The following is a 19,190-nucleotide window of genomic DNA, read 5'->3' as shown; positions in this document are numbered from 1 at the left end:
TTGTTTTAGAAGAGACTAAACCAAAGTTTTAACTCTGACTTAAGATCTCATGACACTTTTTTTTTTTTTAAACAGGAACAGGGAGTGCTACAAATCAGTTTCCTGGCCAATTTTTAGCTTTGGTCATTACACAAATTCTGTCCTTGTAAGTTTCCCATGCACTTTTGAACATAAGAATACTTTTCACTCCTGTTTTCAACTGTTGACTAGTATTTGCTGTGGCTTTTAAACTGTTCATTTCAGGGGTGAAGTATTCTAATAATGCAACAATCCCTCTGTTCTCTACATTACTAATCAGTCGCCTTGGAAGGAGTAGATTTTTTAATTAGTAAATGTCGATTTCACCATAAACACAAACTGATGAAAAAATATTTCTCTCAATAACAATTGAAATTTACAGATAAACAAGGTAAGAAAAATGCTGCTCAAAAACCAAGTTTAATTTAAGGATATTTGCTTAGTATATTTTGACATGAGATGTTGACAATTTGTGTTTAAACAATTCTAAGCTTTAACTTTTTTAATTTCAATGTCTACTCATTAAATCGTTTGACCCATGCAATTGTCTGACCATCCTATAATTTCCTAGAACTTTTAAAATTAAAATCTATAAAAAAATAAAGCTTAAAACCCATAATTTCACACAATTGTGAACATTTGACATTGACATTATCTTTCAAAATTATACAAAATAAATTAATTGAATTCTGCCAAGCCTATTTACCATCTTGAAAAGCAGATTGGGATTGTACTGGATATAAATTACTGTAGAAATGTATAAACTAATGATCAAATATGGCTCCTGATTCCCAGAACTCAGAACATGAGGATAATATCTAATTCAGAAAAAGCATCATGTCTTGGAAGAGAAGAGAAACTATGACAGACAGATTTCAGAGTAGCAGCTGTGTTAATCTGTATTAGCAAAAAAGAAAAGGAGTACTTGTGGCACCTTAGAGACTAACAAATTTATTTGAGCATAAGCTTTCGTGAGCTATGGATGCATCCGATGAAGTGAGCTGTAGCTCACGAAAGCTTATGCTCAAATAAATTTGTTAGTCTCTAAGGTGCCACAAGTACTCCTTTTCTTTTTTATGATAGAGTACTGTAAGCTAATTCTTCCTTTAGAGTACTTCACCAGGCTTCCACTGTAAAAGGCCTAATTATCTTCTACACAAACTAAGCTCCCCACCGTCACTTGATTGTGAATACTATCCCAGCCTGAGCTGATTTCTCCTCTTCCATTTTTCTCAAGAACTCCTTGTGAATCATACTACAAATCTATGGATTATGACAAACACACACAAAAAATCAGCAAAGTTCCCTCAGAAGCAGTTTACCCTACTCCAGAGCAATAAAGTAAAAACTTCTATGCTGTAATTGCATGAAACAGGAGTTTAGCAACGTGAGGTGTCTGATCACCATAGGTCTGCACACAACTACATAGAGTTAAAAGCCATTGAGATAATTCCCAACATTCCCTTATAATTCCAATGGAGCTTGACCTCCCAGTCTTAAAGAAGTCACAGAATACACCACATCCTGATGGGCTGTTAAGTCAGATATTGAACAAAAATAAAGATTCCATGCTGCTAATAAAAACATAAAAAATAACTAAATCTCACTGTACATCTTAACTCCAACTCATCTGCTAGCTTGGATTAGAGAGTATCTTCTACCTATTGAAGACTGGATAAATGGACATTTGCGAGCCACTCACACCCCTCTCTGGGGGCTGACATCACTAAAACTTTTCCCTCCATTCTCCAATACCTGCATGCTGATAGAAGAAACCAAGTCATCTGTTCTGAGATAGTACAGTAGGACATTGGAAGAATGTATCAGTTCAGCTCTTTAGCTTTAAGAATGAAAAAATCAAAGCACTTTCCCATTGTCCTCACTCCACTCACACTTAAGGTATTCAGAGCTGATTCCCCACCTACTGATTTGCTGCTGTTTGTAACAGGAAAGATTGTAAATAAAAAACAGTAGAAATAGCAACAGTGACACCAAACAGAAAAGCTGAAATGTAGTTTTCCTTCTTAATCTTGGTCTACACTGTAAACTTATGTCAGTACAACTACGTTTTCCACACCCATGAGCAACGCCATTATACCAATCAAACTCCTGGTGTAGAACAGTGGTTCTCAACCAGGGTCTGGACCCCTTGAGGGGCCACAATCAGGCTCCGGGGGTCCTCCAAAATAAACCAGAGAGCAGGGCTGGTATTAGACATCCTGGGGCCCATAGCAGAAAGCCAAGGCCTGAGCCCCACCACCCAGGGCTGAAACCAAGGCCTGAGCAACTTACCTTCGTGGGGTCCCCTGTGGTGTGGGGCCCCAGGCAATTGCCAAGCTTGCTACCTAATAATGCCAGCCCTGGCTTTTAATCTACTAGATATGCAGAAAAACACTTTTGGTACAGGTGGGCTGTGGAATTTTTATAGCATGACGTTGTTGGGGGGGTTTTTTCGGGGGGGGGGGTCAGAAAGAAAACGGTTGAGAATTGCTGGTGTAGAAAACGCTATGGTGACAAGAGGGCTTCTCCTGTCAACATAGTTACTGCCTCTTGGGGAGGTGAAGTACCTATACTGATGGGAGAAGCTCTCCTTTCAACATAGGTAATTCACTAAGTGCTACAGGGGTGCAGCTGTGCAATTGCACCACCCTAATTATAGACAAGCTCTTAGGATATGTCTACACTACAAAATTAGGTCGATATTATAGAAGTCGATTTTTAGAAATGATTTTATACAGTCGATTGCGTATGTGCACTCTAAGCACATTACATCAGCGGACTGTGTCCTCACTACCGTGGCTAGCATCGACTTACGGAGAGGTGTGCTGTGAGTAGCTATCCCACAGTTCCTGCAGTCTCCACTGTCCATTGGAATTCTGGGTTAAGTTTCCAATGCCTGATGAGGCAAAAACATTGTCGTGGATGGCTTTGGGTACATGTGATCAGTCACGCCCCCTCCATGAAAACAATGGCAGACAATTGTTTTGCGCCTTTTTTCCGTGCGGACACCATACTGCTTTCAGAGATGGTGCAGTAGGACTGCTAACCATCGTCATCCACCGCTTCTGCTGCAACTCTACTCTGCTGTGATTGTCTCAATAGCGACTTTCTCCATGTTGTCTGTCATGGGCTCCCGGGGTATGTGTGTTCTTCCTCGGGAAATGTGCGTGGTGCTAACCGTCACCATCCACCGCTTCCGCTGCAACTCTGCTTTCATGAAATCACCTCGCAGGTCCTCTCATCGTTCTCTATAAATATCTATTCTCGTGGCATCTGTTGTCAGCCACCACTTCAACTCCTCTCTCCTGCAGACCCCATACCACGGCAAGCATGGAGCCCGCTCAGATCACCGCGGCAGTTATGAGCATTGTAAACACATCGTGCATTATCCTGCAGTCTGTGCAGAACCAGAACCTGCAAAAGTAGGTGAGGAGGCAACGGCAGCATGGTGAAGAGTGATGGATACATGGACACAGACTTCTATCAAACTACGGGCCTCGGAAATTTGGACATCCTGGTGGCAATGGGGCAGGCTCATGCTGTGGAACACTGATTCTGGGCCTGGGAAACAAGCACAGACTGGTGGGAAACATAGTGTTGCAGGTCTGGGATGATTCCCAGTGGCTGCGAAACTTTTGCATGCATAAGGGCACTCATGGAACTTTGTGACTTGCTTTCGCCTGCCCTGAAGCACAGGAATACCAAGATGAGAGCAGCCCTCACAGTTCACAAGCGAGTGGCAATAGCCCTCTGGAAGCTTGCAACACCAGACAGCTACCGGTCAGTTGGGAATCAATTTGGAGTGGGCAAATCTACTGTGCGGGCTGCTGCTATCAAGGGTAGTGAGACTGGGAAATGTGCAGGTCACAGTGGATGGCTTTGCTGCAATGGGATTCCCTAAATGTGGTGGGGCGATAGACAGAATGCATATCCCTATCTTGGGACCGAACCACCTTGGCAGCCAGTACGTAAACCACAAGGGGTACTTTTCATTGGTGCTGCAAGCACTGCTGGATCGCAAGGCAAGTTTCACTGACATCAACATGGGATGGCTGGGAAAGGTATATGATGCTCGCATCTTCAGGAACACTTGTTTGTTTCAACAGCGGCAGGAAAGGACTTTCTTCCTAGACCAGAAAATAATCGTTGGGGATGTTGAAATGCCTATAGTTATCCTTGGGGACCCAGCCTACTCCTTATGTCATGGTTCATGAAGCCATACACAGGCAGCCTGCACAGTAGTCAGGAGCTGTTCAACTACAGGCTGAGCAAGTGCAGAATGGTGGTAGAATGTGCATGTGGACGTTTAAAAGCGCAGTGGCGCATTTACTGACTTGGTCAGATCTCAGCGAAACCAGTATTCCCATTGTTATTGCTGCTTGTTGTGCGCTCCACAATATCTGTGAGAGTAAGGGGGAGACATTTATGGCAGGGTGGGAGGTTGAGGCAAATCGCCTGGCCACTGATTACGCGCAGCCAGATACCAGGGCGGTTAGAAGAGTACAGGAGGGCACGGTGCGCATCGGAGAAGCTTTGAAAGCCAGTTTCATGACTGGCCAGGCTATGGTGTGAAAGTTCTGTTTGATTCTCCTTGAAGAAAATCTGCCCTCTTGGTTCACTCTACTTCTCTGTAAACCAACCGCCTTCCCCCCTTCGATCACCGCTTGCAGAGGCAATGAAGTCATTGTTGTTTCAAAATCATGCATTCTTTATTAATTCATCACACAAATGGGGGATAACTGCCAAGGTAGCCTGGGGGAGTGGGGGAGGGAGGAGGGAAACACCAGGTGGGGTGGTGGATGAGGGAAGGACAAGGTCACACTGAATTTCAAAACTTATTGAATACCAGCCTTCTGTTGCTTGGTCAGTCTTCTGGGGTGCAGTGGTTGGGTGCCCAGAGGCCCCCACCACGTTCTTGGGCGTCTGGGTGAGGAGGCTATGGAACTTGGGGAGGAGGGCAGGGGGTCTCACAGGGGGTGCAGTGGCAGTCTGCGCTCCTGCTGCCTTTTCTGCAGCTCCACCAGACACCGGAGCATATCAGTTTGATTCCTCAGTAGCCTCAATATTGCATCCTGCCTCCTCTCATCACGCTGCTTCCACCTCTCCTCTTGCTCCCGCAATCTCTCATCTTGTTCATCTCGCCTGTCCTTGCGTTCATTTTCTGCTTTCCTGGACTCTGCCATTTTTTGCCTACAGGCATTCTGCTGAGCTCTTTCAGTGCGGGAGGACTGCATGAGGTCAGAGAACATTTCATTGTGATTGCGGGTTTTTTTCGCCTTCTTATCTGCGCTAGCGTCTGGGACGGAGATGATAGGGGGAGCGTTGAAACATTTGGAGCTGCAGGAAGAAAAAAGGAAGAGTAGTATTTAAAGAGACATTTTAGAGAGCAATGGGTAGACTCTTTCACGGTAAACCAAGCTGTTAATATTACATAGCACATGTGCTTTCGGTACAAGGTCTTATATTGAGGGCCTGCCAGTTTGGTGTGAGAGATCACACACGCAGGTCAGGGCAACAGAATTCAGCCTGCAGGCCCCCATGGTAAGCCACAGTCTTTTGGCTTCTTCAACCTTCATAACTGTGACATTATTGACATAATCTGGGACCGTATAGATCATTGTTGCAACCAAAGTCCTGTAGTAGCACCAAATCTTATATAAAAGGGGTCAAACGAGGTGTCTAAGACAAGGTTATGGTTTGCTGATTATGATTATGCTTTCTATGTGTGTGTATCATTTTTGTAGTTGAAGTTATGAATATTGGCTCTATACTGTCTGTAGTTCAAACTTGTGCTATGCTTCTGGGTGACACCCCAGGTAACTTGGTGTCAGCTCTGCCTAGTCTGCTTGATGGCCCATTAAGGACCATCAGCTATACAGCTGACCCACTGAGAGAAGGCAGACACGCCTTGGGACTCAGCAAGGTATGCAGGGACATGCCTATGGACAGAACTCTGAGGTGTTTCCATGCCATGTGATAGACAGTTTGTCTTTGGAATAAAGAAAGACAGACCACATGGCAAGAGAATATAAAAAGCTGCTGCAGCTCCTCCATCTTATCTTCAATCCTGCTTCTTACCTTTGGAGGAACTTTTCTACACTGAAGCTTTGAATCAAGGACTGAAAGCCCCATCCCAGCTGTGGATGTTCTCCAGAGACTTGATTTGAACTTGCAGTTTATTCCATCACTGCTGCAAGCTTGAACCAAGAGCTTTACCATTACTGTATGTAATTGATTCCATTTAACCAATTCTTGCTCACCTATATCTTTTTCCTTTTATGAATAAACCTTTAGATTTTAGATTCTAAAGGATTGGCAACAGCGTGATTTGTGGGTAAGATCTGATTTGTATATTGACCTGTGTCTGGGGCTTGGTCCTTTGGGATCGAGAGAACCTTTTTTCTTTTACTTGGGTATGGGTTTTCATAACCGTTTGTCCCCATAACGAGTGGCACTGGTGGTGATATTGGGAAACTGGAGTGTCTAAGGGAATTGCTTGTGTGACTTGTGGTTAGCCAGTGGGGTAAAACCAAAGTTTTCTCTGTTTGGCTGGTTTGGTTTGCCTTGGCGTGCATAGAAACCCCAGCCTTGGGCTGTAACTGCCCTGCTTTAAGCAATTTGTCCTGAATTGGCACTCTCAGTTGGGTTCTGCCAGAACCAGCATCGTTACAATAACATGTGGGAATGGTTTCAAATGGCAGCGCCTTCCTTTCCTGTTGTGTTGGCCATTTAAAAGGAGGGGCTGCGATTTTTTGGTTAATGTGCAGCACAACCCCCCCCACCCCACCCCCAATTCTCTCCTCCCACCACGTGACTAGTATCAGGGATGATCCCTGCCAGCCAGAAGCAAACAGCTCAGCGTGAACAGGCCCCCCCGACCACCACTGTGTGGCTAAAAGCGGGGATGATTTCTTTTCAGCCACAGCCCAGCAGGAACGGCCACCTCTGAATGTCCGCTTAATAATGTCCCTGGAGGGATTTCCACTCCATCCCCAGACACGGTAACAGACTTTTCCAGTAGCTATACTGGACACGAATGCATTCCCAAGTCTTCCGGGCAAATTAATCATTAAACACGCTTGCTTTTAAACCATGTATTATATTTACAAAGGTACACTCACCAGAGGTGCCTTCTCCAGCTTCATGGGCCGGGAGCCCACCATGGGAGGGTTGGGAGGGTATTGGCTCCAGGGTGATAAACTGTTCCTGGCTGTTGGGGAGAACGGTTTCTCCACTTGTCTGTTGTGCACTATCCTCCTCCTCACCAGCTTCCTCGTCCCCAAAATCCTCATCTGACTTGCGTCAGACTACCCTCTTGCAGGTATCCACGGACAGGGGTGGGGGTAGTGGGAAGGGCTCCCCCTAGAACTGCATGCAGCTCATCACAGAAGCGGCATGTCTGGGGCACTGTTACCCATGTTCTTCCATGCTGAAGCTCTTTTGCAATTCTGGGACTGCATGGTCACCTCTGCTGATGAGCTCGCCATGCTGGCCAAACAGGAAATGAAATTCAAAAGTTTCTGGTGCTTTTCCTGTGTACCTGGCTTGTGCATCTGAGTTGAAAGTGCTATCCAGAGCACTCTGGGATAGCTCCCAGAAGCCAATACCATTGAATTGCATCCACACTACCCCAAATTCGACCCAGCAATGTCGATTTCAGCGCTAATCCCCTCGTCGGGGAGGAGTACATTAATTGATTTTAAGAGCCCTTTAAGTAAACAAAAATGGCTTTGTCGTGTGGACAGGTGCTGGGTTAAATCAATCTAATGCTGCTAAATTCGACCTAAACTCGTAGTGTAGGCCAGGGCTTAGTCTACTTTTTAACGCAAGACTTTAATTTAAGATTTTAAATAGTTCAATTTTACTATATCTCCCAATGGAAGTATTTGAAGATTACATAAGGACATTACAGTGCTCTTCCTCTTTCAGCTCTCTCACAGCTAAGTTCCCTTGCTTCAGTCCTGGCACGTGAAAGAGGATCCTCCTCCAGCACAACATATTGGCTTAGAAGCCTTATCAGTAAAATTTAATATTTATGGAGCTCTAAGAATGGTGCTAACTATTTGGGGCTACTGTTCTGAGTTCTGGCACATGGAATATATCAGACTTTAAAACTATTCAGCTGAATTTTAGTTCTAGCTGAAGTTAGAGACTTAATTTATTAAAGGATTTATGACTGAATTTTGAGTCAGAAAGCAATTTTTAAAATATTATTTTCTCTATATTTTTCCACTCCCAGCAAGGTAGTTGTTGTAGGTCTTTAAACAGTCTTTAATGGGCCAAAATTTGATAGAATTCTTATAACCTGGGCAAGGGTTTTCCATGGGTTACTGACAGTTTGGTAGCTCTTGATCATCACAGCTGCTGTGCTCAGTCCTGGGTCCAGAGAAAGGGTTCCATCTTGAGCCATTTGAACCCACTGAGCACTTTTAAGATTAAAGCCAAATCTTCTTGGGGAGGAGGGGGACAGGGAATCCATTAACTTGCATCATTTAACCTTTCCAATTGCACAACTGTCAGATTAATTTAATGTACATTCCATTAGCAGTTCATGGCTTGTTTATGAAAGTCCAGTGCCAACAGTAACACTGATCTGGGGAAATAGTTCAATTCCATTAAGCGATCCAACGAATTATTGCAGCTCAATAAGTCTAGAACACAAAACTGTACAGACAGTAGAGCTAAAGTAGTGTATACAATTATGTTGACTTAGTTTTTAATAGCTTATATAAAAAGCTTGGAAAACACCACATTCTAAGTAAATATACTTCAGTGTAATGCACATAAACTTTAAAAAGATTCTTGTTAGTTTGATTAGATGGTGCATAGTTATTGGCAATACAAACTTATGCACAAGAGAGAACATTTGTATTGATTTAGACTTGACTTAAATGCCCTCGCTCCCACCTTCTTCCATCTACCAATGTGCACAGGGTGGCACTGGTGGTGAAACTAGTGCTGGCTCTGCCCTCACAGCATCTTATTGGTCAATTCAGGAGAGGGAGACAACCAGGACTGGTGGGATACTCTCCACCTTCTACAACATGTAGGGCTTCTCACTGGCCACTCAAGGCAAAGTTGACCCATGCACTGATTTTTTCCAGCTTCCTCATCACCTGAGAGGCGTACTTTGCTATGTACATTTGACATTAGAATTACATCTAGAAGGTGTCAGAGTAGCAGCCGTGTTAGTCTGTATTCGCAAAAAGAAAAGGAGTACTTGTGGCACCTTAGAGACTAACAAATTTATTAGAGCTTAAGCTTTCGTGAGCTACAGCTCACTTCATCGGATGCATTTGGTGGAAAAAAAAAAAGCAAAAAAAAACAAAACTTTTTTTTTTCCCATCAAATGCATCCGATGAAGTGAGCTGTAGCTCACGAAAGCTTATGCTCTAATAAATTTGTTAGTCTCTAAGGTGCCACAAGTACTCCCTATCTAGAAGGTGATAATCCTAAATGGCTAGGGTACATGTCAGGTGCCAGCTCCTGGGGTAAACCAGAAAACGGCATCCAGACAGCTTCTGGCAATGATGGCTACTGATGGGAAAACACCTAACAAGGGAAGTCTCAAGGCCTGGTCTGTTCACATTTTTGTACTATTATAGCCATTTCTGTTAGGGGTGTGATTTGGTTTTGGTTTGGTTTTTTTTTTTACTAAAATAGTTATATTGGTACAACCTCAAGTGTGAATAAAATTATGCTTGTGTACCACCCCTTTCCTTCCTGGGTTACTCAGGAGCAGGCAACACTCACCTGTGTGCCCAGGCGCCTGATGTTGTCAACAGTAAAGGAGATCCTGAGTATCCCATGGGTGATGTTGGACAGGTAGGAATCCTCTAGCCATCCTTCAGCTGCAGTCCTTATACTTATAAAAGAAATTATTCTCGGTGGTGCTTCCTCCTTACTGGGCCCTATAACGCATTCACTGGCATGTCATGGGGATCTCCAGGAATAAACCTGAGTTGATCTATGTGAGGGCTCTAACTCAAAAAAGTACCAATTAAAAATAATATACATCCAATATAAATGTAGATTATAGTGTTAACACACCTTTACTTAACAATTTAGTAAAACATGATAAGAGATTGAGATTAATTAAAAATGTTGATTTCAACTCAATTAATAAATCCAGTTTACAGTAGTAAATGAAACTTAATCAACTTAATTTACCCCACCCTTGAGTGTGCACTCCTCTTAATTTCAGAGTTCTAGAAACTTGGTTGCATGGGCACACTTGAAGATAATAAAGCTGTGGACAGCATTCTATTGGTCCACTAAGGCAGTTCAGCTAAGGGCAGAGCAATTCTAACTTGAGGTCATTCAAACCTCCACAACCCCTCTGAAGATGGGAGTTGTTTTAACCACAGGTCAGTGATCCTGGATTTTCATTAGACAATAAGGCCACTTCATCTCTTCTCCGACTCAGGGAAATCCATTAAAGTCTCTTCACTATCTCCATTTCCTTGCAAGTATTTTCTGAAACAAAGGTGGTGGTTACCCACACTCCTTCACTGCAGCCAACAGCAGTCAGTTCTAGGCACAACAGTCTCTGCCTTGGCTCCAATGAAGCCCAGCAATAGACTCTGTGGCTCCCTCATTGGTCAGAGCCCCAGCAATTTCTCAGCAGCAGCTCCTGCTTTTCTAGCAGACAGAGCTCCACAAAGCGATCTCCACTCCCCTGACCAGAATGGAACCCACCGAATGCTACTCCTGCATTTCCTGGAAGAGCAAGTATCTCTTCCCCAAGGCATCATGGAAGTTACAGTCTCCAAGGCCAGATTGCAACACTTGGGACCCTCCCAACTGGAACACCCCCAGTTAAGTTCAAACGCCCCTCTAGTAGAGGATGCCTACATTTTTATTGCTTATTTCCCTAAATTTATGGGAATAAGCAACAGTACCATCACTTTTATACCAATATAACTGCATACATACAAGGGGAGTTGTACCAGTTGAACTGTATTGATAAAATCCTATACTGTACCATCTGACTGGATTAAATTGGTGATTTTAGGAGATCAGATAGATGGTGCCCAACTACATTTGTGTCCTCCCACAATGGACCATTAATTTTGTTCAACAGAGTTTGGGGTATTGGTCATCCTAATGTTTATTCAGTTTGAGAAAGCTGAAGCCTGCTTCTTTAACCCCATCCTACATACACAAGGACTTTACTCCCCACAGATCTATAGAGATTTCCAAACATTTAAGAACTTTATGAATATATTTAATATTATGTGTTTTGTATATACTCAGCTTCATGCATATATGCATGTTCATACACAATAATGCAGCTGTATATCTGTATAAAAGGTATTACTGCTGGCATCATAGTTCTTCATTATACTTATTTGTGCAACCACAGCTCTATATGGCATGGCACATTCATCAAGTTAACTTTAAATTATTCTAAGCAAATTCTAGAGGGATTTCAAGACATGGGTTAGGGTGGAGAGTTTTAAGTCACAGATGTAAATCACTTGTTAAAAAGTTGCCCTCACTCTGATTTAAATCAGTTTTTTGAAACATTTGAAAAACTGTGCTATTGCAATTTTAGATTAAAATTTAAGATTAACCATAAAAAACATTGTTTTTAAAATGCTACTACGCATTTGGTATTTTATTTAAACTTTATAAAATTGCGTTAGGCAAATAAAATACTAAACCAATGAAGATCTGTAACCAACAAAGCAAGTATTTTAGTAGGTCTACTTATGCACTAAGAGCTAAACATTTGTGTAGGTGTTTTAGCCACGGATGCTGAAAATTGTATTTTTGTTAATAAAAACTTTTAAAGTGACAGATTTCATGCCATTGAGAACAAACAGATTCAGTTTTTACAATGAAAGATTAGAATTCCAAGGAATTAAATTTATTGTAAACTTTTGTATATTGACAACAACATTTTCAAGAATAGAAGCCCCCACTTAGTCTTTTGAAAATCTGACCAGTACCACTGATGGCAGTAAGTGACTTACATTGACTTCAGACTGCAAACCCTGATGAAGGTTAAATTGGAATTGGCTGCACAACAGTGACTTCTACTCCCCATACTTTACTTGGATATAGGAAATGCTAAGTTAAGAACTCCCCATACCTCCCTGAAGAGTATGTTAATGTTATAGAGAAAAACACACTTATGAAAACTAAAAAATGCAGTTAAGGTATTGCTTCACATCTGTTTTGGTCCCTCCAGAACCCGTCAAGGGTTTAGTTACTAAAACATTCCTGTACAACCATGTTAAAAAATAAAATCAAGTCACTGGTACTAGATTCAAATAATTTTTTTCATAATCACTTCTAAAAGATACATGTATTCAAATGTATATGATACAGTGTTCAAATTAAACACCTTTTGAAATATTTGTAAATGTTAACATAAAACTTTATAATGCAAATAATGGCTAATATTATATAAGATTAATGATGAAAGCGTTTAAATTCCAAATATCTTATTCTCTCAGTATATTACCATATAAAGAGTTGAGACGGAAGCTTATGTTAACTCCATGATGTTAACAAAAAAAGCAAAATACACTTAATCTTTTTCATTAAACCAAGAATATATTTTAATATAGCCCAAAGGATCAAACACTTTGGTAACATTCACAATCAGGGCATTCTGATCGTCTTCCTGATCTCAACTCAAGTAAAGTCCTTGGCTAGGTATCTCTGAGTTGAAATTGCAAATTCACTTAGAAGTTACTATAACAATAAAATTTAACCTATACAGCAGAAAGTAGAAGTCTAATTTCTCATATAAATCCAGAGGCTTTATGGGGTCATGTATAATATCTAAGATGTTTCACTTTGTTCCAAGATATGACCTCCATTACCTTCAGTTTTAGTTTAGGTAAAAATTCCATTCACATAAACTGAATATTGAAATAGTGATTAAAATATAATTTAAGTCTCTTGGTGTATGTCCCTAGACAGGTGGTTAGGGCTTGATCCTGTAGTGGGAGTGAAGGGTGCTCACAGCAGGAGGCAGTCAGCACTTTACAGGATCAGACTTTTATTGAGGTACTTTACAACTTAGTTTCAAGTAAATAGAGTAACAAGAGATCAGACTAGATCATCATCATAATGGCCCCTTCTGACCTTAATCTATTAAAATTTGCTTTCTCTCTCTCTTAACCTGACACAGGATGTAATACAATACAAGCAACAAACACTACCAGGATACAGCGAATAGTTACATTCATTGATTAGATCAGATAAAAGTTTCACTAAGGGATATAACATTACTGAAGGACCAAATGATTTCCCAAAAAGAAAACAGATACTATAATTCTGTGAATTATTCCTGTATTTGATTTGTTTAATTAAATGACTAGTAGCAGTCCAATGAACAACCTCTATGCTTTTTCTTCAAACTGTTTTCTAACACTTCTCTATCTTTTAAAGTTGCTTTATCAATAGTCTAATTTAATACACTTTAATCTCCTATTTATAATATTTAATCCTATCACTCCATTTTACCTTGCACTCCCAATCTTCTGAAATATTAATTTTACCCTCAACCTCTGGCTATTAAATAATAATTGTAAACACGACAAATGAAAGGAGGATGTAACACAAGATAACATTTACCAAACAACTTCCATATAAATAATACCCCTCTCCTTAATTATCTACATCACAAGGATTATAATGCTGATTGAATACTTAATGAAGCTGCAAATTTAATGCCAAGCAATTCAGATAGTCCCTAAAGTTATTCAAAGTCTAGCTCCTTCCCTTATATACAAGATATAACATTTACAGTTTAACATCTTTATCAATGTATGAACTATATAAACACACTTGTACAAAAATGTCCTATAAATCACATGCACGCTCTGGAAACAAATGTCCATACCATTACTCACATTTCACACAATTAATCCCACTAAGATAACAGCCAAATATTGAGAATTAAATTAGCTGTTTGTCTTCCATGGGACTACTCACATGAATAAAGATAAGCACATGTGTAAGTGTTTGCAGATGGGAACTAAGTATATATATATATATATATATATATATATATATATATATATATATATATATATATATAGGGATCTGATTAGACACCTTCTCCTCATCCCCCTCACACCACTTTTTCCCTCTTCTGCACAAAATATAAATTAGTATTTTGGAACAATGTGAAACGTACTGTATTTAAACATCACAAGTTTTTAGAGTCAATGAGTTTATCAATGAGGAATTAATACTTTCCGACTACAATGATCCATCATTGTAACAATTATATTTCTACACCCAAATAGTTAAATCAAGGAGTTTTTTGGATTTAGCTCACAGGGAGGAACTTAGGCCCTAATTGTGAATATATTTTCCTAAAGAATTTAAGCTTTCATCTATTTAAGACATATTATCAAGCATCACAAATTTAAAGAGTTAAGTTTAAAGATTTTTTAAAAAATTTTTTTGAAAACAATTGTAGCAAACACTTTAAATGTCCACATAGGCTCAATATTTCTGCTCTGTAATCATTTACAGTGCCTCTAACATATTGGCTCAATGCTGAATCAGAAGGAAATCTGTCACCATTTAGATTACCGAAAGTTAATTTCCCGGAAATGCAAGTGCTCCTTATAAGTCTTCCATTCTAGTACTGACAAGGTGAGATCTTGTTCCTCTTGCAACAGCTGAGAGGAACATAATACAAAATAGGATGGCTACAGACTTCATAAATCTAAGGGTATATTAATTACGGCTTTAGGGAAACTTGTCTGGCAAAGTGCAATGTTTTTTTCCATCCTGACTTTGTTTACTACATGTGGACTGTCAAACTATACAGCTGAGAGCTCTACTGCTCACATTCTTTCACACAGTGCAACTGGAGGAGGAAGGAAAAACAGGAGAAAAAGTTTAATGGCTTGTTTACACTTCAAAATTAACCAGGGTAGCTATTGTGGAATAATTATTCCAGAATAGTTATTTCAGTATTAGCCTGAGTGGACACTCTGATCCTGGAATAGGAGCGACTCTCTCTCATTTAGGTATTTTGGTAAATTTCCAAGGGTAGACAAGCCCTAGGAGAAAAACAAATTGTTGCTAAGAGATGTTAAGTGTAGTAATCTCTTCACAAAAGGGAATTAAGTTCATTTTCTTTCACATCTTTAAATTGTATAAGAAATGTATATGCACCATAAAGATAAAAGTGAAGCAATCCATTGAGACCAGAAGTTTGTCAGTAAATGAACGTAGCCAGGTTTAACAACAGAAGTATTATAAGTCTTTGCGAATAAGGAAAAATAAGCATTGGAGGAGAGCATCCAGAGTTGTGACCTTCTTGTCAAATATGAACCAATTTGTAGTTTTTAATTAAAGCCCTGGGGAAGAGCTCTTGAAAAACTGCCAGACAGTGGAGTTTATTTATAATTAAACTGTATTCACAGTCTCAGGAAAGGAGCTGAAATTAGATGGGTGGGTAGAAGTGAAATATAGGATTTCATCTCAGAAACTTCTGGCCTTTGTGACTTTTGCATGTTCTCTGGCTCCTGAGAACAGAAGCAGCATCTGCTACCAACCACTTGAACTGACTGGAAATCTTTAATTCCAATGCATTGCATTCAGACCAAATCAAATTTGCAACCTGCTTGTAAGCATAATTAACAAAGCTCAGAAAAACATGTCATGAAGCATAAGGGATCATAAATAAAAATATATTTCCACACACAGCTAACCATATCTGGGGTTATATTTTTGGTGATACACAACCCTAAAATACTGAAGTATAATGACTTTCCCAAAGTCTGCACTCTAACACTGATTAAAAGTATGAAGCATATGCCTGTAGATTCCAATTTTTTTTTGGTAAACTTTTAGGTTTCATTACCTTATTTTCTTCCATGTAGACAAGAATGTGAATAACTGAATAAACTGATCCAAATTTATTAAAATCCCTTAGATGCTAAGTCGCTGAAAAGTCTACTGTCTCAGAAATTCAGACATCCCAGGCATATGTTATTGAGACAAGGAAAAACAGAGGCCTACCTACCCACCAAAATCCCCTAACAAAGAGCAGGGAAATCTAATAGGAGAATTGTTGCTGGAACTCTAGGAAACAAAATTAATTTGGGCCCAAATATAGGTTCTGACAATAATGAAATTTTACAAAAGGTTTGTTTACACACCAGTACTAGGTACTTCATCAACAGTTATGAAGAGAAGGTTCCTGCTCTGAATGACTTAAAAGTTTAAGAGACCCTATTTGCAATCTTACAGCACTACAGTAGCAAGATGTCCACCAAGAGTCTTTGGATTGAAATATTCTATTGTACAATCCAAAGATTGCTAGATCATGAGAGCACGCAAATTAAACTGACTAAGAAGTGAAATGCAATAAATAAATGAACACAGGTGAAATAATACAAATTAGCTTCTAGAGCTCAATTTTTGTTTTTCAAAAGGGCTTTTAACAATATGGATCAGACCCTGTATTTAGAAAGGTTTCAGAGTATCCGCCGTGTTAGTCTGTATTCGCAAAAAGAAAAGCAGTACTTGTGGCACCTTAGAGACTAACAAATTTATTAGAGCGTAAGCTTTCGTGAGCTACCGATGAAGTGAGCTGTAGCTCACGAAAGCTTATGCTCTAATAAATTTGTTAGTCTCTAAGGTGCCACAAGTACTCCTTTTCTTTTTGTATTTAGAAAGGTATTTATAAGGGTGATTTCTAAGGAGTCAGGTACATTGCAAGGGATCCTTCTGCTCAGATTAAATAGAACTAGCCAGCGATTGAAGAAAGGACTGAATTTAGGCTAGATGAAGAGCCTGGGCTAGATAGGGAAATACCTAGACAGCATCAGAGCTCTGTAGTGCGAGAGTCCGCGGCAGCAACGAGCTGAATGCCACAGACCTATACAGGGGGGCAGCTCCCCTCTGTGCCTGTCTGTAGCAGGTTTCAGAGTAGCAGCCGTGTTAGTCTGTATTCGCAAAAAGAAAAGGAGTACTTGTGGCACCTTAGAGACTAACAAATTTATTAGAGCATAAGCTTTCGTGAGCTACAGCTCACTTCATCGGATGCAGCACTGCGACTGCAGAAGCGGGTGGACTGTCACCCTCCATGCCCCAGCGCCGCCCTCCCCAGGACCATCCTCCAAGGGCCCGTGTCTGACCCGGCGCTTTGCAAGGGGCAGCAGCCGGTGCCGCCCCCTTTCCCCGACAGCTGGGGCCGGCATCCCATCCGGAGCGCAGGGCGCAGCAGCCCTCCCTCCCCCGGGAGCAGGCACTGACCTGAGGGTGCGGTTGCCCGGGCAGCCCCTGCGCTCCATGGCGGCGGGCACGCAGCTGGTGAGCTCGGTCCAGTCGGCGTGCAGCCCGCAGCTCCAGCCCGTGGAGAAGCGGGAGAAGAGCCAGGTGTCCTGGTCCCCCCCAGGCCGGTGGCAGGTACATTTCTTCTGGCCGGCGCGGCAGTAGCAGGGCTGCTCCAGGCGGATGTTGCGCACCAGGTGCCGCCCGAAGGTGGTGCCGCCCGTTTTCTGGATGTGCAGGAAGACGATCACGTCGCGGCCCCGCATGTCGAACTGCACCCGGCGGCACAGCTCGGCCCGCGCGAACGGGAACTTGGGCACCGCCGCCGCCGCCGCCCCCTCCTGCTCCTGCGGCGGCTGGGCGACCCAGGCCGGGGCCCCGCGGTGCGGGGCGGGCCGGCGGCGCGGGCAGGCGGCGCCGGGGCAGGACGAGGACACGTACTGGTACATGATGAGCACGAAGAGCAGCGTCAGCAGCGGCGGCAGGAGCCACTTGTGGAGCCGCTCGTCCATGGTGCGGGCTCCGGGCGCGGGCTCAGGCGGGGGGCAGGCGCCTGTGCCGGCGGGCGCTGCGCGGCTCTGGCAGGGCGGCCGCTCCCGTTAGCTCCCTCCCCCGCCCGGGCACCGGCATGGTCGCTGCGGCGGCACCTCCCCTCGTTGCCGCTCGGGCGCCCCGGTTCAGCCCAAGCAGCAGCGGGGCGCGGACGCGGCTGAAGCGGCGCCTCGGGACGGCAGCGCTGGGGTTCGGCAGCCCGAAGTTGGGCGCGCGCGCGCGCTGCCACGGCACGAGGCTGCCGGAACTCGACTGAGCAACTGTCGGGCGGCAGCGCAACCTCACGCCTCGGCTCTTCCAACACCTTGCTCGCCCAAACACCCCGTCCGCGGGGCGGGGTTCGGCGCCCGCCAGCCAATCTCTGCCAGGCGGCTTCAAGAACAGCCAATGGTAGAGGCCAGCGCGCAGGCACAACAACCAATGGGAGGCGGCAGCGACAAAGAGGGCGTTCCCCATCTTTGCCGGTACCAGACGGAAACCAATGGCTTTTGCGAGGGGCTGCTGCACCAGCCAATGAAATACGGGGGGCAGGGCCGGGCGACAGCCAATAAAAGAGGAGAAGCTGCTCTCCTAGGTCTCAGTGCTGCGTGGGCAGGTGAGTTACTGCTGCGGGAGTGGCAATTGTGGGCGGCAGGCGGTACCTGCACTATCGTGGCAGTGGCGTCTTCTCCTCAGTGTGTGATACCAAGTACCTCTGCACCGCCAGGTGCACGGAGCCGAGATAGAAGCAATGCCTGAGGGGCAGTGGGTATTAGCATTGTCTCCAGAACCCCAGCGTCCTAAAATCACGAGATTAGCATAAAAATCATGTATTTTTAACATAAAAGTTTTTGGCAGGGGAGGTGTTCTTGTTTGTGGAGTTATTTCCTCCATCGTTTCCTGCCCTTCACTTTTTTCCCTAAAACCACAAGAGCTTTTTAAGTACAACTAGGGCTGCTTACACAATCTGACATCAGGAGCTGGGATATTAAGAAAATGCAAAATATTACTAGACTCACTAAATCTTGCGGTTTTATCAAAATACTGTGACGTGGGCTGGGGATCTTAGCTCTTTGGAGCTATCTTTGAAACCTGAGACCAGGGAATAAACTTAAATCTTTTAGAAAGACTCTAGCGTCTCATCCACTAATTATGTGACAGGTTTCAGAGTAGCAAAGTGTTCGTCTGTATTCGCAAAAAGAAAAGCAGTACTTGTGGCACCTTAGAGACAAACAAACAAATTTATTAGAGCATAAGCTCTATGCTCTAATAGATGCATCCGATGAAGTGAGCTGTAGCTCACGAAAGCTTATGCTCTAATAAATTTGTTAGTCTCTAAGGTGCCACAAGTACTGCTTTTCTTTTTACTAATTATGTGGCGT

General features: G+C 42.7%; 1 protein-coding gene across 1 annotated transcript in view; it reads right to left on the bottom strand.

The window, feature by feature from the left end:
• The window catches only part of HS6ST3 (heparan sulfate 6-O-sulfotransferase 3), a 536,885-nt gene extending 518,776 nt beyond the window's left edge, over nt 1-18,109 (bottom strand). The window contains exon 1 of the mRNA XM_038386996.2: nt 17,260-18,109. Within this exon, the coding sequence (XP_038242924.1) occupies nt 17,260-17,789 (530 nt within the window). The 5' untranslated portion in view covers nt 17,790-18,109. The remainder of the gene's footprint in view (nt 1-17,259) is intronic.
• Between the last annotated feature and the right edge of the window lie 1,081 nt (nt 18,110-19,190).

This window comes from Dermochelys coriacea, chromosome 1 (assembly GCF_009764565.3).
Source record: "Dermochelys coriacea isolate rDerCor1 chromosome 1, rDerCor1.pri.v4, whole genome shotgun sequence".
Taxonomy (NCBI): domain Eukaryota; kingdom Metazoa; phylum Chordata; order Testudines; family Dermochelyidae; genus Dermochelys; species Dermochelys coriacea.
The sequence above is the reverse complement of the archived record's forward strand: the minus strand, read 5'-3'. Positions and strand labels throughout refer to the sequence as shown.